Source organism: Selaginella moellendorffii, unplaced genomic scaffold, assembly GCF_000143415.4.
Source record: "Selaginella moellendorffii unplaced genomic scaffold, v1.0 SELMOscaffold_7, whole genome shotgun sequence".
NCBI classification, from domain to species: Eukaryota; Viridiplantae; Streptophyta; class Lycopodiopsida; order Selaginellales; family Selaginellaceae; genus Selaginella; species Selaginella moellendorffii.
The window spans coordinates 517,178-542,445 of record NW_003314268.1 but is presented as its reverse complement, the minus strand read 5'-3'; the positions used below and the strand labels follow the sequence as shown (position 1 = coordinate 542,445).

The 25,268-nt window shown below is 45.6% G+C and overlaps 4 protein-coding genes across 6 annotated transcripts; 2 read left to right on the top strand and 2 right to left on the bottom strand.

Moving 5' to 3' along the window:
* Positions 1-18,614: 18,614 nt before the first annotated feature.
* Positions 18,615-19,593, bottom strand: LOC9652719 (mitochondrial inner membrane protease subunit 1). 3 transcript variants are annotated; one of them, XM_024671316.1, is made up of 4 exons: positions 19,478-19,593; positions 18,956-19,171; positions 18,794-18,904; positions 18,615-18,735 (listed from the first exon to the last, which is right to left on the bottom strand). In XM_024671316.1, the coding sequence occupies exons 1-4, from the start codon at positions 19,580-19,582 to the stop codon at positions 18,679-18,681; spliced, it is 489 nt and encodes a 162-aa protein (XP_024527084.1). In that variant the 5' UTR covers positions 19,583-19,593; the 3' UTR covers positions 18,615-18,678. The 3 variants fall into 3 exon arrangements, with proteins under 3 accessions (XP_024527084.1, XP_024527085.1, XP_024527086.1); XM_024671317.1 differs by having other exon boundaries at positions 18,794-18,919; positions 18,989-19,171; XM_024671318.1 differs by having other exon boundaries at positions 18,989-19,171.
* A 61-nt stretch (positions 19,594-19,654) lies between these two features.
* Positions 19,655-22,434, top strand: LOC112345079 (pentatricopeptide repeat-containing protein At2g35030, mitochondrial-like). Its single transcript, XM_024671047.1, has 3 exons — positions 19,655-22,212; positions 22,272-22,329; positions 22,392-22,434. The coding sequence occupies exons 1-2, from the start codon at positions 19,695-19,697 to the stop codon at positions 22,274-22,276; spliced, it is 2,523 nt and encodes an 840-aa protein (XP_024526815.1). The 5' UTR covers positions 19,655-19,694; the 3' UTR covers positions 22,277-22,329; positions 22,392-22,434.
* LOC9652272 lies at positions 22,285-23,479 on the top strand. The gene is made up of 6 exons (XM_024671193.1): positions 22,285-22,329; positions 22,649-22,702; positions 22,798-22,866; positions 22,953-23,023; positions 23,227-23,292; positions 23,473-23,479. The coding sequence occupies exons 1-6, from the start codon at positions 22,285-22,287 to the stop codon at positions 23,477-23,479; spliced, it is 312 nt and encodes a 103-aa protein (XP_024526961.1).
* Positions 23,479-24,650, bottom strand: LOC9652718 (chlorophyll a-b binding protein of LHCII type III, chloroplastic). Its single transcript, XM_002966103.2, has 3 exons — positions 24,439-24,650; positions 24,213-24,368; positions 23,479-24,094 (listed from the first exon to the last, which is right to left on the bottom strand). Exons 1-3 carry the CDS (start codon positions 24,562-24,564, stop codon positions 23,585-23,587), a joined length of 792 nt encoding a protein of 263 aa, XP_002966149.1. The 5' UTR covers positions 24,565-24,650; the 3' UTR covers positions 23,479-23,584.
* Between the last annotated feature and the right edge of the window lie 618 nt (positions 24,651-25,268).

Below are 25,268 nucleotides of genomic sequence, written 5' to 3'. Positions count from 1 at the left end.
TAATGGCGTGTGCCCTCATGCCATTTACTTGATCACCAAATACCTTTTTCCCTTTGCACTAGTATATCTTAATACCGGTCTGAGAAATAGAATGGCATGTGCCCTCAGGCCTTTTACTAAATCACCTTTGAAAGAAATGCAAGCCTCTATGTCGTAAAAAAAAGGTACTAGAGAAATTCCTTAATAATATGAATGTTATTTAGTTTCATGAAAGTACATTAAGGGTCAAATGAGTTAAATGACTTCTCCAGACTAGCAATGCCTCTTGCTACACCTTCACAATTAGATTCGTTAGAAAAAGATAACATTGAATAATATCTAAATGTTCTCACCATTAAGTTATATGTCTGGCTAATAGGAATGACGTTCATCTTGGAAAGCTCACCACACGCTCAATGAACAAACAAATAGTGTGTGCGCGCATGCCATCGCTCTTCTTTAGCTTCAGATTCGGCTTGTTCACCTTGACAATGAGATTTATTATACAACCAGATGGACTCAGTCTGGACACAAAGTCACCGCGCTAGTCACCATGCCCCAGATATGTCTAGCCCCTGGACAAAAAACATATAATTTCACGTCATTTTCAAATACTTGAAAATTTGTACCTAGTCCCATTTTACTGAATAAATCCCACTTTAACGAAATAGAGCTTTGAGGTGCTTCATCAATTATCATCAGGATGATTGGTTCGATATCCTTCCCCTTGCTGAGTTCTTTTATAACAACTCTGTTCACTCCTCCCTTTGAGTTTCCCCCTTCTTAGCAAACTTTGGCCGAAATCCTCAATTCAATCTCTCACTTCCTTCTCCATTCGAATCGTCTCGTTAAAGTCCCCACTCTGAGGTATTTGTCTCCAACCTCCAGGAAATCCACAACTCCATCTCCTTCCACCTCCATCGTGCTTAGGAATCTCACAAAACATTCACCAATGTCCATCGTCAGGATTGTCCCCCTTACAAGATTTCAAACGCCTCGGTCCTTGCCCTATCACTATCATCATTAATGCTGTCACTTATTGCCTTGCACTTCCCTCCTCATATCAAATTCACCCTATTTTTCACTCCTCTCTCCTTGAGCCTTATTCCCAGTTCTATTCCAAATCGGGTCATTCCTTTGCCTCCACTAGTGCAACTCAAGGATGGGTCTAAATATGAAGTTTAGGACATCCTTGATTCCAAGATCTCACGGTCTAAACTCTACTATCTAGTAGACTAGAAGGGTTATGAACCTGAGGAACGCACTTGGGAACTTGCGGACAACCTAATTCATTCTCCTGACCTTATTCAGGACTTCCACCACTGCTATCCTTCTCATCCCAATTATTCTTTTCATTCTCCCTCTCCCGTCCCTCGCCGCCTATCTCATCCTCCTCTTTGTTCTCATTCATGTCCTCGTTCCACTCGTTCTTGAGGAGGGGGTACTGTCAGGAATCCCCCAATTCTTGCCACATTTCTGACTCTCGCCGAATTCTTGACCCATAGACCATATTCCTGACTCTCGAGACACTTCCCTATTCCTTACTCTCTGATTTCCTGTACGATTCTTGAGTCTCGAACCGCATTCTTGATGATGATGTGGCACCTCCTTGACCTTAGTTATATTTAAGCCATCCTCGATCCAAGAGTGGTGGAGCTTCATCAACTTATAATATATATAGGTTAGTTGTGAGACACAAATCCCTAAACCCCAAAGTGGAGCCGAAAGGGTGCCACGTGGTAGTGGCCGAAGCGAAAGCCAAACGAGCGTAACACGTTTGGACTAAAAGGCTCCGACTTGAAAGGTCAAGAGCGAGAGTGGAACTCCCAATGGAGTGCTCAAGGATTGAGCATGAAGATAAAAGAGTCTCTAGAAAAGGGACACAAAAGGACCCGAGATGGATCGAGATGGAGTCCAAAATGGAGTCCGAGATGGAGTCCGAGATGGACCTGAGATGGGGTCCGAGATGGAGTTTGAGATGGAGTCCGAGATGGAGTTCGAGATAAACCCGAGATGGAGTCTGAGATGGACCCGAGATGGAGTCCGAGATGGACCCGAGATGGAGTCTAAGATGGACCGAGACGGAGTCTAAGATGGAGTCCAAGATGGACCCGAGATGGAATCTGAGATGGAGTCTGAGGTCAAGACTGAGACCAGGACCGAGACCAAGACGGAGATCGAGACCAGGACCGGGACCGGGACCGAGACCGAGACCGAGGCCGAGGCTGAGACCGAGCCTGAGCCTGAGCCTGAGTCTGAGTCCGAGTCCGAGTCTGAGTCCGAGTTTGAGTCCGAGTTTGAGTTTGATAGGGTGAAAGCCCAAAGCGTTCGTCTCCCAAACCCTGGGGGGTTTGGTGAGCTCTAAAAGTATAGTAAGGGGGAGGATTGTAGTGGAGCCAGTTTGGCCAGGAAAGGCCAGTTTGGCCCAGGAAGGCTGTACCCAATGTTGGGTGATGAGCTGCCCACTGGGAAGTACAAGGCTAAAGTGAACACGAACTGACAAGCAGGGTAGCTTGGTGAAGTGTTCAAGAGCCAGCTCTAGTTCCCCAGGGAGATCAACTGGCCGATGCTCCTAGTCCAAGTGTGGGTGGCACTACCTACTTGGATACCAGGTGTGGCTCAACGGAACCTCGCTCTAAGCCCATGGCTAGAGCACCCAAGGGCGGAAGGCTGGGAGAGTACCTAGGTGGCTCGCATAAGGCCATGGTGTTTTGAAATGTTGCCCCAAAGTCCCAGATTGTGGAAAGGAAGAGGAGTTGACCTTTGGCATAGTGACTAAGGACATAGTCACATGGTGAGGAAGTCCCAGAGGGCATTGGGACTTAGTGGTCGGGCCTGTGGGCCTTGACCCAATGGTAGTGTTGGTGAACACGGCTATGGGTAGGACGGGACTTGGTTGGGACTGAAAGAGGGATAGTGGGGAAGGCTGTTCTCCTTGTTGGTGGGCATCCGAAGGATGCTAAGGAGTGGATCTGTGATGACCACTCATGGATGGTTGGCCCAGTCTTGGAGAGGCAGGACTGTGATGCAAGTGGTATTGGACCATCAGTGTGGCAAAGGTGATTAGGCATGGCCTTAGCGTAATAGGCTGCTATGTCAGTGGTACCTTTGAGTGTCGATCATGGGACCAGACACATGGAGCACTTGGACCAAGTGCAAAGGATGAGTGGCATGGATGCCATTTTCGGGGCTAGTAAGTCCTAAGTCCTAAATTGGACTTAAGGAGGTTATGAATGAGACTCCTCCCAGTGGTCGGAGGTGTGGTTAAGTGACTAAAGTAGAATGGAAAAATTAGTCAGTTACAATTTGATATCAGAGTTGTTCCTTAGTCTAACTTTTATTGGTGCTGAAGTATATCACCACTAGTGTTGGCATCAGAAGGTCCTAGAAGTGGGCCTATCCTTGAGGAGTAGCAAGTCGGGAAGACATAGCTCTCCACTACAATTCAAGTGTGAACTTGTAGGTGAGGTGGTGGATAGAAAGGGGCCAATAATGGAACGACTTTGGGATCTTAGGAATAGTATAAGGTTTTCCTCGGAGAGTTGAGGATTTGATCCAGATGAGCATTTGATTTAGCAAGCTAGCTAATGTAGTTGTGGTAAACAACTATAGTTGGGATCACGGGAAGGATAAAAACTCCAAAACAATAAAGGAGTCACAAGATTAACCTCATATAGTGAGGCTGGTGCTCATGAAATTGAGACCAGAATTAATGACTGTAAAAGGTCAAATACGGATGAGGACATGAGTCCTTGAAATGGTGGTTGGGGCTACCTTTAATAAATGCTAGAACAACCCAAGGAGTTGGGGGTGTACTTAAAGATGAGTTGTTATTCTCATCACATGGACAAGTAGTCCTAAGGGGCAAAGGTTAACCCCAAGAAAATCATCAAGTGTCGGAGTAACACTTGCAAAAATGGTCCTTGTGAGTAGGACATGAATACAAGAAGTTGTATTCTAGTGAGTTAGCACCTCAAAGACTAAGACCTCGTAGGTTGTTGAATTAGCAAAGTCCAAAATGCTGAATGACTCAAGTGGAGTCAGGTTGAAGCATTTGGACTGAGGTGTATGGTGCCCCATGAGGTATGGGGAGGATTATAAGATCCAAGTATGAGAACTGTAGGTATCTCATTGATGGTAGAATGTGCCATACTAAAGTTGTGGGAAAGATGTTCCCAAAAGAAAGCAACTTTGGCCCAGAGTTAGGTGCAAACACTATGGTGCGGTGCTAATGGATAGTTAGCATGAGAAACAACCATATTGGTCTTGGCAAAGACCTAGACACTAATAAGTAGTGTCATAAGGATACGTTCGTGGGGCCAATAGTGTGGAGACACCAAATGTGCCAAGATGTGATACCTTGAGGTTATGTTTATGGGTTCATAAGAACCCCTTGCCAAGGGAATCCCAACAGAAATGGGAATAGCATAGCCTAAGCTGGAAGGCATATGGTAGAGTGTGGTGACCAAAACAATGATGGAGATGTGGAAGCACCAGCGATGAGTTGTAGGACTTGACAACTATGAGGCAACTAAGCAAAAGGTGCAAGATAATTAACTACCCAAGACTTCTTAATGGCATAAAGAAGTTAAATATACCCTTATGAGGAATAAATTACTTATGTTGCGATATAGTAAGTCAATGTCGTAAAAGGGAATGCTCATTGTCAAAGAGGCCATCATTTAGGACACCCAAACACTCTAGAACACCAGGAGGTGGTGTTTGATGTCGCAAGGGCAATAGATACGGCCCAAGGGACTAAGTCCCTAACGAATGATGGATAGAAGATGCTATCTAAATATCCAAGGTTGTGGAGATGGGAGAAGACTATCTACCCGAATTGGACAAAGCCAAAAACGAAATTTTGGCAAGGCTAGTGATGGGTATATAAGGGCCTATAAGCAACAACGTTAATCCTGGTGTGTGGGATTATAAGGTGAGTATACCTGGATTGAGGAACCACTCCCTAGGCTATCGGGTCGGTTCATCCCTAAGAATACTTGCTAAGGCATGATAGAGAGTGCAAAGCTATCCTCTTAGTTTGGAGGAGAATGACCGAAGGAAATGTGAAGCCAAAAGCAAGTACTAAGGGGATAGAACCAAACCATAGGAATCAAAGGGCACAACCAAGGGTGGTTATGCCAGTTGGGAGTGGAAAATCAAGTGGGGGCTAGAGGGTGTTGTTGCTAGCAACTGTGATGTCATGGGGAGTTTAAAATATGAAATTGTCCATGTTAAACTATATGGTAATTAGAAAGCTTGTGAAAAGGGAAGCCTTAGCAAGCTAAGGGACAAAGTTCCTTCGAAGTTCTCAAAGACAATTTTAGGTAGCTTAGTACCTAGAAAGCTAAGTGTAAATGGTTCCTAGAGCGCGCAAAATCAAAGTGGCACAGCAAAAACATGGTCTTGAAGTTGGCCATGAGGCGAGGCTATCAAGGTTGGGGAAGTGATTCCCGAGTGTTCAAAGAGAGGGCTTTGAACAAAAGTTGATGGTTGAGGACTTTCACGCTTATGCATGAACCATGTCACGATGGCCGGATGACTTGCTAAGTGAGATTGGCAAGTCAGGGGGACAAATCCCCTAGTTGAAGGTGCTAACTTCAAAAGGGGTAGCCTATGGGGCCGAGCATGGAGGAGTCCATACATGATCACAGATTTGTCAAGTGAGAGGACTTGGCAATGTGGAGGAACTAGGTTCCTAAGCTGTGATCTATAGCACGCTTTAACTATAAGTTGGTGCACCGGCGTGGAGAGTCATGCCAGGCATCTTGGATGATGCCTTCCGTAGATGCATATACGGAGGTTGGGTTCGAGTCCCAACCCTCAAGTGCTTGGGTTCAAGTCCCAAATCACTAGGGTGTGGTGATGGTTTGGAATATGAGGACACTCATATTTTGGTGATCATGGACTCTCAGTGAGGAGACTGGCTTGGGCACACCGCCAAGCGGGGGATGCTCCGGAGTCGTGATACACGGTTAGATTGCTTAGAGTGAAAGCTCGGCATATTTAACTTGAACACTTTGGTGTAAAGGGCACCAAGGATGTGGTGAATGAGATGGGGATACCCAATCTCAGTTGCTATGGATCCTTGGCCAGAAGAGCTAGCTTAGGCACACCGCCAAGTGTGGGGGATGCCCCCGAGGTCATAGTCAACAAAAGGGTCTAGAAGACCTAGTTCCTATTGGTAGACCTATTAAGGGGTCAAGATGAGATCACTTGATCTTGGGGCTAAACAAGGACAAGGTCTTTGTTTGGGTTAAGGAATATGATTCTTAGTTCAAAGTGTTAATTTAAACTATTGATAATGATGTGACTTGGTCAAGGTGACCAAGTGGGAAAGACACCTAAAAAGAAATCAGTTGTGCCAATACAATGGTATAGTAAGTCCAAGAAAGTAGTCTCGGGGAGAGACCTATGGGAGGGTCGCAAAGTTGGGCCATGAACGGGCCCGTAGCAAAAAATGCTAAAGAGATGTATTAGGGATGAGCACCCTCTAGACTTAGCAAGGTAGAGCCTTTGCCATAGAACCAAAAGGATACCTTGAGAATGAAGGTAATGATCCTATGTTACTTAGTGCAAAAATCAATGGATAAAAGCAAAAGACTAGTGGCCAAGTGTGGGCCATGGAGTTCATTGGAAGGAATCCAAATAGCAAAGTTAGACATGGAACACTAATGTGTTGGATGCTAACAGATTGTGAGAAAGGAAGCGTGTTTCCAAGGATGGATTCCCAAATACTCCAAGTTAGCAAAGATGAAAGCTTTAAGGGAGGGAGTGGTGAAGTAGCCAAAGAATAGGGCCGTGGACAGCTTTAGCACAACTTACGATGGTTGGAACTTGATGCCAAATGTGGCATAAAATAGAAAGGAGGATGATGGTGCCCTTAAGTGGAAAACTTCCTAGGATGGGAAGTGAAGTTGCACGATATGTGCAATGAAAGATATCAGAGACACTAAGGAAATTGACTTTGAGAAAGTCAAAATTAAAAGTTTCAAGGTGAATGGGTTATGTCAATAGAAGTGGAGACTACTCAAGAATGAGTAGTGGGATTGAGCTAGAGAAGGTGTCTTTAATGAGTTTAGCGAGAGCTAAACCAATAAAAGGGAGAGAACCACATGAGGTGGTCAAATGAGTCTTTATGTTGGAGACATTAGGCTCCTTAGAGGTTAGAAAAGGCATGGCAAGCCTTCGGTGTCAAACCATAGACAAACATTGGCTGGGTGCCAAAAATGGAAATGGTAATACATACGGGTGTTACTTTATAAAAAGGTTTACTGTTTGATGAGGACATCGAACTTTATCGATGGGTGGTGGAGTTGTGAGACACAAATCCCTAAGCCCCAAAGTGGAGTCGAAAGGGTGCCATGTGGTAGTGGCCGAAGCGAAAGCCAAACGAGCGTAACACGTTTGAACTAAAAGGCTCCGACTTGAAAGGTCAAGAGCGAGGGTGGAACTCCCAATGGAGTGCTCAAGGATCAAGCATGAAGAGCAATAAAAGAGTCTCTAGAAAAGGGACACAAGAGGACCCAAGATGGACCAAGATGGAGTCCGAGATGGACCGAGATGGAGTCCGAGATAGACCCAAGATGGAGTCCGAAATGGAGTTCGAGATGGAATCCGAGATGGACCCGAAATGGAGTCCGAGATGGACCTGAGATGGAGTCCGAGATGGAGTCCGAGATGGAGTCCGAGATGGACCCGAGATGGAATCCAAGATGGAGTCCGAGGTCGAGACCGAGACTGAGACTGAGACCAAGACCGGGACCGGGACCGAAACCGAGACCGAGACCAGGACCGGGACCAAGACCGAGGCCGAGGCCAAGGCTAAGATCAAGCCCGAGCCTAAGTCCGAGTCCGAGTCCAAGTCCGAGTCCGAGTTCGAGTCTGAGAGGGTGAAAGCCCAAAGCATTCATCTTCCAAACCCTGGGGGGTTTGGTGAGCTCCAAAAGTATAGTAAGGGGGAGGACTATAGTGGATCCAATTTGGCCAGGAAAGGCCAGTTTAGCCTAGGAAAGCTGTACCCAGTGTTGGGTGATGAGCTGCCCACTGGGAAGTACAAGGCTAGAGTGAACATAGACCGACAAGTGGGGTAGCTTGGTGAAGTGTTCAAGAGCCAACTCTAGTTCCTCCAGGAGATCGACTGGCCGATGCTCCCAATCCAAGTGTGGGTGGCACTACCTACTTGGATACCAAGTGTGGCTCAACGGAACCTCGCTCTAAGCCCATGGCTAAAGCACCCAAGGGCGGAAGGCCGGAAGAGTACCCAAGTGGCTCGCGTAAGGCCACGGTGTTCCGAAATGTTGCCCCAAAGTCCCAGACTATGGAAAGGAAGAGGAGCCGACCTTTGGCATAGTGACTAAGGACATAGTCACATGGTGAGGAAGTCCCAAAGGGCATTGGGACTTAGTGGTCGGGCCTGTGGGCCTTGACCCAGTGGCAGTGTTGGTGAACATGGCCATGGGTAGGACGGGACTTGGTTGGGACTAAAAGAGGGATAGTGGGGAAGGCTATTCTCCTTGTCAGTGGGCATCCGAAGGATGCTAAGGAGTGGATCTGTGATGACCACTCATGGATGGTTGGCCCAGTCTTGGAGAGGCAGGACTGTGATGTAAATGGTATTAGACCACTAGTGTGGCAAAGGTGATTGGGCATAGCCTTAGCATAACAAGCTGCTATGCCAGTGGTACCTTTGAGTGTCGGTCATGGGACCGGACACGTGGAGCACTTGGACTAAGTGCAAAGGATGAGTGCCATAGATGCCATTTTTGGGGCTAATAATTCCCAAATCCTAAATTGGACTTAAGGAGGTTGTGAATGAGACTCCTCCCAGTGGTCGGAAGTGTGGTTAAGTAATTAAAGTAAAATGGAAAAATTAGTCGCTTACATTAGTCTTGTTCCATTTCTCCACAATCTAAATCAATGCTAGTCTAAGGCCTTTTCCTCGTTTCCACTAGCTTTTCTCTTTGTCTTCTATATTTTTCAGTCTTGATCTTGTTAGGGCTTGTTAGGGGTCTTGATATTTATTCTCTCTTGCATCAATACACCTCTAAGACCAATATTATAAGCCTTAAAATCCATGGCTTAGGTTTTTGAGCCTCATGAACCTCAGGAAGTTGGCTTAAAAGTGAAGTGGATAAAATAAAAGATCAAATGTAATTTGGATATGCCAAAATTAAAGGAGTTGTTAACAACTCTTTGAAATTTGTAAATGGCCATTTATAGTCCTTAAACCAAATGAAAAATGATGTTATTGACTTCAACAATGCTCATAATGGTGTAGTACGATCAAAAAGACATATGGATGTGATTATGGGATGAGATTTGAATATACTATTATTGTGAACCATTGAAACCTTAGGGGATAAATAGGGATAAAATAGCTATTAAGGGTTTTCTCATTAAACAATTGCCCATTTTTTAATTGACTTAAGAGGAGAGAGATGAAATACATTACAAAAAACTAACTTTAATTCCCTCATGAGATTGAATGGTTGATGCTCCCAATCTAAATATGAGTGGCACTACTTACTTAAATACCTTATATGGCTTATTGGAACCTTGTTCTAGGATAAAGCACCCTACTGGCAAAAGGTAGAGGGAGTATTTATGAAACTTATGTTAAACTATAGTTGTCGCGAATGTGACTTTGGGTATCGAAAGTTACTGGTTGGCTAGTCCTTACGAACACTCTTACCTTACTGCCACGATGGCAAGAGGTCGGTATTGCTGGGCCCGTTATGAGTCTCCGCCTAAGCTAGTTGAGAAACTGGTCTTCGCGTGTGCACTTGACCAGATGGGCATAAGGACGGAATTCCTACGTGCTATTTGTCAAGCATACTTGACCTGGTTAGAGAAACTCATTCGTTAACTTGCACTTGCTAGTGTTGGGAACCCCCGCGATATTGAGATTGGTCTCTCAATATCGCTAGATGATAACTTACCGTGTCTGCCAAACACCCTCGCTATCATACCCTTTGTGTTGGTCTCATTTCGGTCCCAAATGCTATTTATGGAAAGTGTCCAGATTTGCTCATTTGGCATATCTACGGAATGTAGAGATTGTCCTAAACACAATGGTGTTCGTCCCATGTCCAAATTCACAATCTAGGGACATTCCATATTTAGTAAGTTTCGAGCTTGTCCCAGAGACTAACTCCTGATACTAAGGGAGGCTTGGGGTGAAAGCCCAAAGCGGGTGTTCCTCAAGGGGGGGGGGGGGGCTATGGGGGGTTCCAAATGTATAGTAGGGATAGTGGGTAGGTCGGGCATGGCCGACCAACCTGAGGCATAGTCTAGCTCCCGCTTGCATGCCTGTCCTTGTTCTGCGTCCGGCTTGGGTCTAAGCCCAAGTTCCATTCCATGCTAGTTGGTGGGGTACCCATATCCTTGCGTTAGGCCACCGGTATGCCGAAATAGCGTCAGACTCCGTTTGGCTCCGTTTTGCATGTTGGTCCTGGCATTGGGATGTTGGTTGCTCCAGGACTGTTCCAAGTCGCTCCGGGCTCCTGTCCCTTCGCTCTTTGGGGCTTTATGCTCGGGAGTTGCTCCGTGGTTCGGTTCCATCACTCCTTGGCTCCACGCTTGGGAGTTTGGCACCGTTCCTTCGTTCAGTGGCCCAAGGCCCTGAACCTCGGGTTCCTATGGACACGTGGCATGTGACACGTGGCATCTGTCACGTGGCACAAAGAGGGTTTAGGTTCCGCTTCGTGGTGTTATCCTATGGTAAATCACCATAGGATAAAGGGTCAAAACCACGTGCGCTACATTTGGTATCAGAGGATGAGTCTCAGCGAGTACTATTCAATGAGATTGTGCAACTAGTCTTGTTGCATACGCAGAGATGAAAACGATGATCCGAGTGGGTACACGTTTGGTATAAAGGGTTTACAATTGTTCCTTGGGTATGGATTTGGTTACCTTGTTGTACCTTATGATGTGAGCTTGCTCTTGGGCTCATAGGATGGAATTGAGATGCTCCGTTAGCACGAGTTTACGCTTGGGCTCGTGAGTGAGGCACATTAGCAACTCAAGGTTGCACTTTGAGTTGGCAGGATTAATGTTAGCCTATCGGTGGTTCCATGAGTTGTTTCATGTACCGTGGGTGAAAGCAAACTTTCCCTGGGTTTGCTATGAGTAGCAAATAGGCTAGTCCATAGCTGTTTAGCATGGCACTAGTGGGTCCTTCCTAGGCATGATTACAAGTGGATCAATCAAGACTGTAGGGATTAGTTTATTGATTCAAGTAATCATTGCCGTGCTCTCTCATAAACTTTTCTTGGATTGGACTGAAAGCAGTGCAAGCATAAGCTTGAGGTTTAGTCAAAGTTGAGAACGAAAAGAGAGTCATCGGGGACGAAGGATCAAACACGTAAATCATCTTCTCTTCTTGGAGAGATGATTTGCAACGAGGTGTGACTCATTGCTCGTGTTTATATTATGCAATCAAGAGTCCCTACCTTGATGCATGTTGGAGATGATGGTCTTACAAATGGTGAGTTGTGGGATGAATAGCGGTGAAGCGTTATACCATTTTGTCTAGGCTTGCTATTGAAGACTTGGGTTGCAATGCTCAATTCTTTTCCAGGGAACCTTGCTATTGCTCCTTGAGTAGCTTGGTGTTGGATTAGTTTTGAGTGTGGTCAGATAGAGAGTGGCATGAGCTTGTCCGTGTTGTGAACAAAAGTTAGTGGTGTTGGGTGTTGTAAGTCTCTATCGGTGGAGTGTGGCATTTATGTTGCATTTTGTCGAATCGAGTTGGCACTTGATAGTCACATAAACCTTTGAAGTAATGACATTGGCATTGCTCGTGGTGTTGCTCAATTGATGATCAAGTCATTGTGATACTTATATCATATCCATGTGATAGTGAGCAATGTGTTTACGAAGTTGCTTGGTTAAACGATGATTAACCCCAAAGTGGTTGATAGAGAAGCTAGTCTACTTGCAAGTAGTAGCATTGTAGTAGCTTTGACGGGATTCTCGATAGTGATCCATTATGCTAAGCTTAAGTTGGTTCCTTGTTTCCTTGAGTTTGCCCACTAAGGTGTTGGAAAGGGTTATAGCATTCACTTGCTATGGCTTGTCAGTTGATCCATTAGCACTTGGAGTAGATTGTTGGATGGAGAAGGTGTGTAGTTAAAGCATTGACATTGCTAGCACTTGTGTTAGTGAAAGTGGCATTGTTATTCTGAGTAATGAGGAATTTTCCTTAGAGCTTGATTTTCCATGTCATTTTTCTTGTTAGTGTTTTGGCTTCACATTGGATCTTGAAAGTGGTTGAAGAAGAGTGTTAGTGCAATATGAATATCCGAAGATATAGTCTCCATGATCAAACTTTGGATGATCACTTTGCATTTTGGCGGATGTCAGTGTTGGATGTCGAAAGTATGGGCAAAAAGATGTTCGAGGCTTAAGCATACTATGGGTCTTGAGAATTGGTGTTGAGGTGAACCTATGTGAAGTTGTTGGTAGGAGGAAGTTGGTTGAGTTTTGAAAGTTTGCATTCCTGGACAAAGAGTCATTCTTTCTCTATGATGGAAATTTTTACAAATTTTCTTAGACTTATCCAATGGCTGATCTGTTGATCACTTTGCTCGAAAACCATTCCGTTTTCAAAAGCCAATACAAACTAGTGAAGGGGTTGGAGTTGACTTCGGTTAACTTAGACCTTAGTAAGTAGTCTGTATGATGCAACCCGAAAGGGATGCTGACTTTTGGGGCTAAGGCAATTGAGTTGGATAGAGTCTGAAGTTAGTGTAGAAAAGTGGCCGTTGCACTTTTCTAGAAAGGTGACCCTTGTGCCTTTCTTTTATAGTGTTCTGCTTGGTGGCAGGTTGCACCTTGCATTTCGCTAAGACTCTATGAGAGTAATGAGCTCTCACTGATCTTGACTTGGACTTGGTGGCTCTGCGCCTTGGCTAAGGATGGTGATGTCCAACTTAGTTGTTTAAGGTTAAGATGTTGGTACCCATACTATAGCTTTGTCTATGAGGAGGTTATATACCAATATGAGTCCATCTCATGGTCTTCACTTTAGTTTCAGCTGAGTGTTGATCACGCATAGCTAGCCTCTTCAAAGCATGCTCAAAGCTATTGACTAGATGTGTTGGTGAGCTTATCATGGTTGAGTTGGATTTGAGTGGTTATTTAGTTTATGCTTGTCCATGAAACTTTATCTCATACCTGGGGTATTACGTTTATATTGGACAAGTGTATGACTAAATGACGTGTGTTTAGTGTTTGGGTCTCGTGAAAGCAAGTTGAAAAAGTGATGGTTAGTTACTTTGCGACTAATGATTGCTTGTAAATTTCGTCGGGGACTATTTGACACTTGCTTCGCTCGATAAAGATTTAGCAGTGGTGGGTTTACTTTACCAGGTGATGTTGTGGAGGATCGTGTTGTTAGGCTTACATGGGTTTTCCATGTTGGCATGTCAACTCTACCTCTGTCGATATCATTTTGTTGCGTTTAGTTCGTAGTGTTGGATTTCATTGAGTCTTGGACGTGGTGAATCACTCCTTGATGATGTATTATCTGTAGCTGAGTATTGTTGAAGGATTAGTCTCAGATACTGAGTAAAGTATCTTCAACTTTGGTTAGCTTAGTTGCTAAAGAGTTTTGAGTGGTGATTCACTCGTGCTTTCTTTTAGCTTTGTTATGGTGTTGATGACATTGAAGTGATGCTTTGTCGTTGACAATATGGATGTTGAGATTCAAGTGAAATGAGATGTCTCTCTCTCGATTGATATTGAGTTTCATTAGTCTTGATAGAGATAGTGTTGATGATTTGGTTATAGTTTTGTGTTATTAGCATTCGCACATTTGCTAGTTAGCAACTATGTGACGTTCAAATGAACTGAGTAGCAAGTTGAGTTAGTTATATTCTACACAAGATTATTTAGTAGGGGTTGAGCTTTGGCTTTTCCTTGAAAAAGTGATTCAGTTGTGGACTATGCTAACTCTACAAGCGGAAGAGTTAGTGATCGATGTTGGAAAGTTTGAATCTTTATTGGGTTTGAGTTGGAATATATCGATCATTGGTGATTCTTCTTGTGCTTGTTATGAAGTGAGTTACGTCTTGCTATAGACGGATTCATGGAGGATCGTTTTGTGATCACTTGTTGAGCATAGTTTCGTTATGCTTAGCTTTTGGATTGATGCAGACATGCTCTTCATTAGCTTTAGTATTATGAAGTTTAGCTTATGGATGTGTTGAGGAGGATATTGTGGGTTACACCATGATTTCTTCTTTAGCATTGAAGTTAGTTCAATGCAAGACTTGTGATCATTGTTAGGCAAGACTTGGCTATAGGCTTCTTCGAGCTTTTGGTTCCTTGAGTTTTAATACTTATGGTCCATTTGTTAGAAGTTGTTGGGGAAGGCATTTTGGCTCATTAGCTTCGATATTGAAGTTGGCTTTTGCATTTGGCAATCATTGGTGATGATTGACTATCATCTAGGATAGTTGATTATCCTTATCAAAAAGTTTTGCTTAATTGTTGTTGGTATAGAATGATTTGCTATTCTTCAGGGTAGTGGATTCTTTCTTAGACGATGATTATGCATCTCTTTATTGATGGGATGATTAATGATCTTTCGTGATAGTTAGTTATTTTCTTTGATGGCTTCTGGCTTTTTGCAATACCACATGTTCTTTGTGGTTTGCTCTGGATTGGTCTCTTGGGTTTTAGGCATCCATAGGATGTTGTTGACACTTGCTTAGGCAACTTGAGTTCCTTAGAGTTTTTGGCTGGGATCTATTCGGATTGACTCATGTGATAGTTGGCATGACTGAGGGTTTGTTGGTCTTACCGCATTCATTCTGTTCTGTTGATTATTGCTCGAGTTAGTTCTAATCGATTGGGATGTTATTTCCTTCGGGTGATACATTCGCGAGCATTGTGCTTGTCAGTCAATGATATTTTGTGTTCTTTAAGTTATCTCTAGTAAGTTGTTGGCTTACTGTCTGCTATCTTCGGTAGTTAGATTTCATCATTGAGTTTCCTTGATGATATACTAGCTATTAAATTTTGTTGGATAGTGCATTCTGTGTTTACCAATTTTGATGATCTTGGTGGTTCCTATCTTATAATACTGGTTTATCGGATGATAACTTACTTGGAATACTTTTGTATTCTAATCTAAGATATATTCACTGATAATTAAGTCTCTAAGATATCATTGTCTATGACTTTGATATTGTCCATCTATTGATCTTTGAACTTGGGCCAGTATAGGCAGACTGGCTTCGGCACTTCGTGTGCATGTTGAAATCTCTAGTCATGGGGTAGCTACTATTGACTGGTCACATAACCCGCCTCTCTGTCGATGTTCCTTATTCCGTTAAAAGGGCGTGACCGTGTAAACAACTCTAACTGCCTGTTTACAGTAGTCTATCTAAACCTTACCGACGGGTTTGGTTTCTTTGCTCAGGAGGGTTGGGGCCTCTGGCTTCTCTCTCTATGTCTCTACGGGCAGCGCATATCACACTTTTGTAAGCTGGATGACAACCAGAGCAGCAAGGGTGGCTAACTCCGTTGGTCATTTCCTTGTCGGCGACGGCCGGAAGGTGTCTGAGCTGGTAGCGCATCCGTGTTAGACAAAGAGGTTGCCTCCTAACTCATTTAAGTTGGTGCATTTCTCACATAGTGTGAATACCGTGAACTTTTTCTGGAGTTGTTTCCTTGGCGGTATTCTAGACTCGAGTATGCATCGACGAGGACGTCGATCTTCCCTAGGGGGGGAGAGTGTCACGAATGTGATTTTGGGTATCGAAAGTTACCTGTCGGCTAGTCCTTACGGACACTCTTACCTTACTGCCACGATGGCAGGAGGTCGGTATTGCTGGGCCCGTTATCAGTCTCCACCTAAGCTAGTTGAGAAACTGGTCTTCGCGTGTGCACTTGACCAGATGGGCATAAGGACAGAATTCCTACGTGCTATTTGTCAAGCATACTTGACCTGGTTAGAGAAACTCATTCGTTGACTTGCACTTGCTAGTGTTGGGAACCCCCGCGATATTGAGATTGGTCCCTCAATATCGCTAGATGATAGCTTACCGTGTCTGCCAAACACCCTCGCTATCATACCCTTTGTGTTGGTCTCATTTCGGTCCCAAATGCTATTTATGGAAAGTGTCCAGATTTGCTCATTTGGCATATCTACGGAATGTAGAGATTGTCCTAAACACAATGGTGTTCGTCCCATGTCCAAATTCACAATCTAGGGACATTCCATATTTAGTAAGTTTCGAGCTTGTCCCAGAGACTAACTCCTGATACTAAGGGAGGCTTGGGGTGAAAGCCCAAAGCGGGTGTTCCTCAAGGGGGGGGGGGGCTATGGGGGGTTCCAAATGTATAGTAGGGATAGTGGGTAGGTCGGGCATGGCCGACCAACCTGAGGCATAGTCTAGCTCCCGCTTGCGTGCCTGTCCTTGTTCTGCGTCCGGCTTGGGTCTAAGCCCAAGTTCCATTCCATGCTAGTTGGTGGGGTACCCATATCCTTGCGTTAGGCCACCGGTATGCCGAAATAGCATCAGACTCCGTTTGGCTCCATTTTGCGTGCTGGTCCTGGCATTGGGATGTTGGTTGCTCCAGGACTGTTCCAAGTCGCTCCGGGCTCCTGTCCCTTCGCTCTTTGGGGCTTTATGCTCGGGAATTGCTCCGTGGTTCGGTTCCATCACTCCTTGGCTCCACGCTTGGGAGTTTGGCACCGTTCCTTCGTTCAGTGGCCCAAGGCCCTGAACCTCGGGTTCCTATGGACACGTGGCATGGACACGTGGCATCTGTCATGTGGCACAAAGAGGGTTTAGGTTCTGCTTCGTGGTGTTATCCTATGGTAAATCACCATAGGATAAAGGGTCAAAACCACGTGCGCTACAATAGTGTTTCAAAATAACATCCCAAAGTCCTAGACCGTGAAAAGGAAAATGAGTGGTCCTCTTACTTAATAACCAAAGGTATAGTTATATAGTGAAGAAGTCCCAAAAGGTAATAGGATTTAGTGGACTAGTGGTGGTGTTAGTGAGCATTCCCAACTTGATTCATTTTGACATATTTAGCTTTGCACAAAGCAAGAAGTTTTGAAAGCAAACACTAGACTACATCACTAATTTAAACAACTTTTGACAAAGACAATGCAATTGTTGGAAAGTATTATCACAATTGTTAACGTGTCTAATTGTGTGTTTAAAGATATCCAAAAGAAGGTTCCAATCCACACAAGTGGGTGTGCTCAAACCATTGTACCACTATAATGCTGTCTCTTAGAGACACGATGAAAACTCGCTTAGATGCTAAGCATCATTCTATAATAGGTAATAATCACCGTAAAGTGATCGAACTAATAGTACATATCATTCTAGGATCCCTATGAAAGAACTTTGGTCAGATGTGAGGATTAGCAATAACAGTAAAAGTAGCTATACCACACACCATAAATGCTACTATCAATTAAATTTGATTATTCAACTGCAACTATATAGCATCGAGTAAGTGTGCCAATTGCTGCTCTAGAGTCAAAAGAGGAGGAGGCTACTACTTTGCCATAGAGATGAATGTAAAGCAGAAAAACAAAAGAGAAGAAATTTTAAAACTACAAAAATAGAGAGATTTAGATAATGCAAAAACTAAATTTAAATCAAATACATAAATCCACTCTTATCTTTACTAATGTGAGTGTATAGAAATATAGAAATAGAATATAAAATATACATATTTAACCCTAGCTTATATATAAGAGTAAGTAGTCTAGATTTAAACTAATACAAAATCCCACTACACTAATATTAATATACGGCATTATAACTATACACTTGTCTTGTAAGCGCCAGGATCATACAAATGTGTCCAACTGCGAGAAAGAAACTTATCATAAGTGAATAATCAAGCCACCATAGTGTATCTGAAACAAAAAATTTGTGTACCAAATTGAGGAAAATGGTATTTTCAAGGGGCTCACAATCTCGTTCCCAATGCTGCACAGTGATATATGAGAGTCAAACATAAAACCCTCAGATATATGAAAAGCCATAACCGTTTTAAGAGAGTGTTACATTTAAGCCATCCATCCTAAAAATCTAAGGGTAAGAGAATATCTGTCCCCCGATGCCAATATGATAATTGTACACTTGGACCTCACAATTTTAATTTTCTTTTGTTTTCAAGCTTGTCTCTAGAAGATTTTTCTCACAGTGCATATTCCTACTGTGAACAAATGTTAAGTATGCACAAAGAAGGCCTTCAAAATTTTCTCTCTATGCCAAAGTCTTTGTATCTCCCAGCACCATTTTTTGTGTTTCAAGTTAATCCTCAAAAGTAATTTTTCATCCACTCACGCTCTGACTTCTGGACCTCGATCTACACAAAACATGGCATTTGATATTTACTAGCAAACTAGGGGAATTGTCTGATGCACCAGTGGACACTCCTATCAGCCTGGAACTTCGCATATTGGTATGCTTTCCCTCAAAACCAGGAGCAGGAGACAACTTTATACCTCTTAACATATACTAGAATATTCAAGTATTTTCATAGAGACTCTCCAAGCCTGAGCTTTCCATCACTGTTTCAGATATGGATCAAGAGCTCCCTATTAGGAGATAAAGATGTAAAGTTGCTCTGGAGCTGCTGGAGGATAAGATACTAGAGTCTTGATGACAACACAATTTTCATTCCTGACGGTCTAAATCCCTCTCCAACTTACACAGATTGCGATGGTATCCTACCCACAAAACCCCAACCTTGAGGGGGCCAAATCTAGAAATTCATAAAACCTTAGCTACAACTTTAACAAGACAACGCAAGGCTTGCTCACCCGGTAAAACACCCTGCCCTGGAGCAATGCAGAAGGCACTGGCCCATACTCCCGCGAGTCTCTCGACTTGTGGAAGTTATCCCCTTGAAGCCAGACATGTCCCTTCGGTATCTGCAAATGATAGAACTAAACACCAAAAGGTATAGAAACTCGAGTGAGCACCTTAACCTTCGTCGAACCTCCTTTATCACTCGCCACAGTGATGGTGTCACCCTCCAGGCCAAGGATTCTCTTGCAGACTACCATGCGTGGATCGGATGGTGATCTCGCCATGACAACGTCCCCAACTCTGATTTTCCCAAGCTTTACTGACAATCGCTCGGTCACCAGGATGTCCCCTCGTATATTAAACGTTGGAAGCATACTGGGTCCAATGCACTGCGAAGAACAAACGGGCAGTGTTAGGACAAAAGTTTAGAGCTGTAAGATCTTTGCATAGCAAAAAGAAAGTAGGAGCAAAAAGCAAGCACAACATGCTTTAGAAGAAAGAGATATAAAGGATGAAACCAAATAGAAAATATTTTGAAGAACAATCTAACATCGCGATGCAATGAATCAGGAGAAATTGTAAGTTGATGTGCGAAATCCAATACATCCCACAATGCAGGGGAAAAATCCAGAAAACAATGCGGCAAAGGCGATGGACCGGAAGAAAGAAGCAATGCCGCGATCGAAGTGCCTCACCTGTTGAATCTGGAGGACGTGATTGGAGAAGACATCCATGAAGCACACACATTGCACGATCGCAGCGCCTCGCCCAGCCACATCGCTCAAGCTCTTCCATAGCATCGTTGCCCTGGCATCTTCCGTCAAGCCCTACCTGCATATTCCGTCTGCCACATATTCTGTTGGGGAGCAAAGCATATGCCGTCTTCGTCTTCCTAGCAATGGCCGGCGGCGAATGACCGCCGTGAGTGCTTCTTGCAGGGAATCCCTCGCTCGCCTCTTGCGCCAATGCTCCAGCCTCGTCGAGGGGCGAGCCCTCCACGCCAGGATCGCGGCCGCTGGGTTCGCGGATCGCGATGTGCTGCTCAGCAACATGCTTGTTCGAATGTATGGCAACTGCGGCAGCGTGGGCGATGCCTGCCGCGTCTTCGACGCCATCGAGCCCAAGAATCGTTTCTCCTGGAACATGATCCTGGCCGCCTACGCGGAGAATGGCCACATCGACGCAGCGCGCGCGGCGTTCGTCGCCATGCCCGCGCGGGATCTGGTTGCGTGGACAGTCCTTATAGCCGGATTCGCGAAGAGCGGCGAGATGGAAGCCGCGATAGCTACGTTCTTGCGGACGCCCCAGTGGGATTCCCCTTGCTGGAATGTGCTTATCGCGGCATTTGCCCAAACAGGGCAATGTGCTCAAGCGAAGCATGTCTTTGATTTCATGCCCGAGCCCGATTCCATCTCCTGGAACACACTGATGCAAGCTTTCGCGCAGCACCATTCAGTCTGTGATGCCAAAGAAATCTTTGATCGAATGCCCGCGCGGCAGCTCTCGTCCTGGAATTGTCTACTCACTGCATCTGCCCAAGCAGGGGATTTGCAGTGGATTGACGATGTCTTTGATCGGATTCCTCTCCATGATGTGATCTCCTGGACGGCATTTCTAGGGGCCTATGCTGAATCACACAAGCTCGATTCAGCACAAGAGATCTTCGATCGTATGCCCGAGAGGAACGCAATCTCTTGGAACGCGATGATCGCGGTAAATGCCAAAGCGGGGCGAATCCACGATTCGTGGTCGATGCTGCGGAGGATGCCCCAGCACAGCGTCAATCCCTGGAACGCGATCCTCCAGCACTGCCCGTCGATCGACCGCGCGCGCGAGCTCTTCCAATCGATGCGCCACAGGAACCTCTTGTCCTGGAACACTGCTCTCGGGGTCTTTGCGGAGCAAATAGCCACGATGGGCGAGCTCTTCGATCGAATGCCAGCGCGCAGCATTGTCTCCTTCAACGCCGCGATCAAAGCCCACACCGATCGCGGGGACGTGCACGGCGCGATGGCGGTGCTGGATTCCATCCCAGGCGACGGTGGTAGTGGCGGCGATCTCATCTCGTGGACGATGATCGTGGCGGCCCACGCCCGCCGCTATGGCGGCGCTGCCGACGCGATCTATCTCTTCGATCGCCTCCCTCACCGCGATCTCTACTGCTGGAACGCGCTCCTCGTCGCGCTGGCTGAGAACGTTTTGAGCGGCGATCATCTCATCCACGCGAAGAGGCTCTTCGATCGAATGCCCGCCCACGATTCGTGCGCTAGCAACGCGATGATCCAGGTGCTCGCGGCGGAGCATCGAATCGATGGCGCCAAGACCGTGTTTGATCGAATCCCCCGCCCGGATCTCCAGCTCCTCCCAGGAACATCGATGATCAGCCTTCTCGGCCGGAGTGGTGGATCATCCCTCTCCCAGGCACTGGCGATCTTCCACAGCCTCGCCCAGCGCGATCAGGCCTCCTGGAACGCGATCGTGGAGGCGTGCGCTCGATTCGGGGAGCCGACCATTGCTACCGCCGCGATCGATCGAATGCCGCAGCGCGACGAGATCGCATGGGTGGTGATCATCACCGAGCTCGCACGGCACGAAGGAGGATCCATAGATCGATCAAAAGCCCTCTTTGATTCGATCGGCGAGCCGACCACCCCGATCTGGAACGCGATCATCGCGGCCCACTGCCACTGCAAGCTCTACCGCGGGGCCATCCAGTGCTTCCGCGAGATGGATCTCTCCGGAGTGGAGAGCGACGAGGTGACGTTCTTGGCAGTCCTGGATGCTTGCCTGGGAGCTCCAGCGCTGACCGAGGGGAGGATCATCCACGCCAGCTTGGTGGATCGATTCCACTCCCGCCACTACTCGGAGATCATCACCAACACGCTCATCAACTTCTATGGCAAATCCGGGTGCTTGCGCGAGGCCATGGAGATCTTCCATGGATCAAAGCTCGGTGGTATCTCCTCCTCGTCATGGAATGTGATGATCGGAGCTTACGCTCACAATGGTCTCTCGGATCGAGCCAGCGAGCTCGTGGAGCTCATGGCGCTGGATGGATCTCTCCCGGATGCCTCGACGCTTACGAGCCTTCTCACAGCTTGCGCTCACGCCGGGAAGCTCCGCTACGCCCGAGACTACTTCGTCACTCTCAAGGGGGATTTCTTCGTGGAGCCCGACCGCGATCACTTTGGCTGCGTTGTGGATCTCTTGGGACGATCCGGGAGGCTCCAGGAAGCGCTGGAGCTCGTGGAGAGCATGCCTTTCGAGCCCGACGCGGTGGCATTGACGAGCTTGCTGAGCTCGTGTAGGAATTTGCACTCGTCCGACGAGGAACTCGCGATTGGAGGGCGCGTTCTTGGAAAGTTGGCGGAGGTGAGCTCGAGGTCCGCGGTTTTTGTCATGGCCTCAAGCATGCAAAGGCACGCCCAAGGTAAAAATCGATTCTTTCTATAGTGCTTCTTAACTTGTATTTTTCTTTTTGGGTGTTAGCGTGAACGCGGCTATGGCGAAGAGGCTGGAATTGGGAGAAGCGGCCCCAAACTTTGAGGTGTGCTCGCAGCATTTCTTGTTTCGATTTAATTTGTTTCTCTAACACTTAGGAAGTTTCAGCTCCCGGAGCCTTTGAGCGGAAAGACATGGAAGCTCGAGGATTTCAAGCAATCTCCAGCACTTTTGGTGACTTTGCTTCTTCTTTTCGTCCAGGAGATTCTAAAACTTCTTTTTCAGGTGATGTTTATCTGCAACCATTGTCCATATGTTGTGCATCTGAAGGAAGGCATTGCCAAGCTTGCACAAGAGTATTCACAGGTGGAAGGGAAATCTTTCCTTTTTCTCCTTCTTGGGTTTTAATAGCGTTTGTGCAACAGAAGGGTGTTGCTGTGGTTGGAATCTCCTCAAACTCGGTGGCAACACATCCAGAAGTGAGAAAATTTCGCTTGTTTTTCGCTTTTCTTGCTTGTCTTTCTTTTTTCTTTTTCTAGTTTGCAGAAGTTTTGAGAGTTTGTTTGATGTGTAGGATGGACCTGAGATGATGGCAGAGGATGCTAAAAAATTTGGCTACAACTTCCCATATCTTTATGACGAGGCATGTATTTTCTTTTCTCTAGAGCTCTCTCTCTCTCTCTCTCTCGAGTGTTTTCTCTTATTTTGTCTAAATCCTTGTCTCCACAGACTCAGGAAGTTGCTAAAGCTTATGGAGCTGTTTGCACTCCGGAGTTTTTCTTGTTCAAAAAGGTAACTTGGTTTTCTCGCATAACAGTTGGAAAAAAAAAACATCTTTTCTCCTACCAGTCAGAAGAAAAATGCTTCGAGCTCGTATACCACGGCAGATTCGACGAGTCCCGCCCTCGCAGCGGCAAGCCCATAACCGGAAGGCATGGCTCTATGCTCCAATTTCCATATCCAGTCCAAGCTATAGCTAATTCGCTTTGGTTGATGTTTACAGTGATATTCGCGAGGCACTGGACTGTGTTCTTTCTGGCAAGCCAATTTCTGGGACACAATTCGCAAGGTCAGAAATATATCTTTCTTTTTCTCTCTTGTTTCTCACACGATTTTTTTACTACAAATACAGTGTTGGCTGCAGTATCAAATGGCACCCGCAGTGAGCTTAAAGCTAAAAGACCATCTTTTAAGCCTGTTCGCCACAGTTTTTATAGTAAGTTCTTTCTATTTCTTTGTGTTCAAGCAGGAAATAAGCTTCAAGAGCAAAAACCATGAGTGTTTCTTAAGAAGTGTTTTTTACAATCAAAACAAAAGAATTAAATTCTCTGCTTTTTTTCTTTTTTTTTTGGTTTTTCCGTTTAGCTGCCAGGAACAAATCTGGTGGCATAGGCCCAAGCATTGTTGACCACAGGGTTGTCGAGATGATCGAACAAGTTTTCCAAAGGTCCCTTGCCGGTGACAATAGCTTGGACGAAGAAACCGAACATGGAGAACATCGCCAGCCTTCCATTCTTGATCTCCTTCACCTTGAGCTCCGCCAGAGTCTCGGGGTCGTCAGCAAACCCCAGGGGATCAAAGTACTGGCCACCGGGATACAAGTCACCGCCTTCTCCAACGTCAGGAAGTCCATTGATCCTGTAACCCTCGACCAGTCCCATGAGAATCACTTGGCAAGCCCAGATGGCGAGGATGCTTTGAGCGTGAACCAAGTTGGGATTGCCGAGATAGTCGAGCCCTCCGTCGGAGAAGATCTGGGAGCCGGCCTTGAACCACACTTTCTCCTTGAACTCCACACCGACCCATTTGGAGAGGACCTCCGGGAAGACGCAGCCAAGAGCTCCCAGCATCGCCCAGCGTCCGTGGATCAGCTGGTTTGTTTATCAAAAAGAAAAGAAACAACAAGTTGGTTTCCAAACTTACGAACACGATAAGAGTTCCAAGAAGTTTGGAAGTTCTTCCAAAGTTCTTGGAACTAAATGAGCGTACCTCGAGAGCGCGGTTGCGAGCAAAGGCCTCTGGATCAGCGGAGAGTCCGGCAGTGTCCCAGCCATAATCGCCAGGAAACTCTCCCTTCAAGTAGGATGGAGTTTGTGCGGAGAAAGGACCCAGGAACTTGACACGGTCTGGTCCATACCAGAGATCCTGGAGAGCAAAAAATTTATTAGAATTTTGAAGCAATGTAGGTGCTGGAGATTAACTTTCGAGAGCTTACCATTGAAACCTTTGCTTGGCACTGGACGGATCTATCGCGAAGAGCATTCTTCCTGGACCCGGATCCCCGCAAGAAGGAGCTGCCTGACGCAGCCGCGGTGGATGCTGCAATCATCGCTGCTGCCATCTCAAGCTCTCTCTCTCTCTCTCTCTCTCTCTCCCTCTCTCTCGATCGAGCGACTTACAAAAAACGAATGCGTCTATACTGTTTTAAAACCACACAACAATCCACGGAGGAGATAGGGTGAATGAATCATGTCCAATGGAAGGCTGCCTCGTGGCGTAGCCAAATCTCCACGTGGCGACGTTGTGGAAGCCCTTTAGATTCTGTGCTAGGCATATTCCAATCACTCAATTTGCTTGCTGGTTATATTTTTAGCTTTTGATGAAGTGACAGAACCATGACCAAGAGAGGATGTTTCTTCTCGTCCATGAAATTGTTGATGTTCTAGGAGTCCATGTTACATTGGGAACATGTAAAGCTTTCTTCTTTGCACATTATGAATATAAGGAGTCCTACCTGTGACAGTTCTACAAACTTTTCGAGTATGGTGCAATCGTCTGGAGTTAAGATCATTACAGCTTGTAAAAGGCATTGAAGTTTTTAACAGAAGTCTAGTGAATTAATGCTCTTTAGCACTTGAATAAAAAACCATTAGCTACCTTCAGCTGAGGATAATCTAATGGTTGGAGCAAATGAATGAAAGATGGTCACATCATCCAGAGATGGATGGATGCTTCTTGAGTCATTTAACCTCAAAAAGGGAAAACTTTAACTTTATATTGATATTAAAGGCTATGAAAATATTTTTTAAATATCTATATGAATCT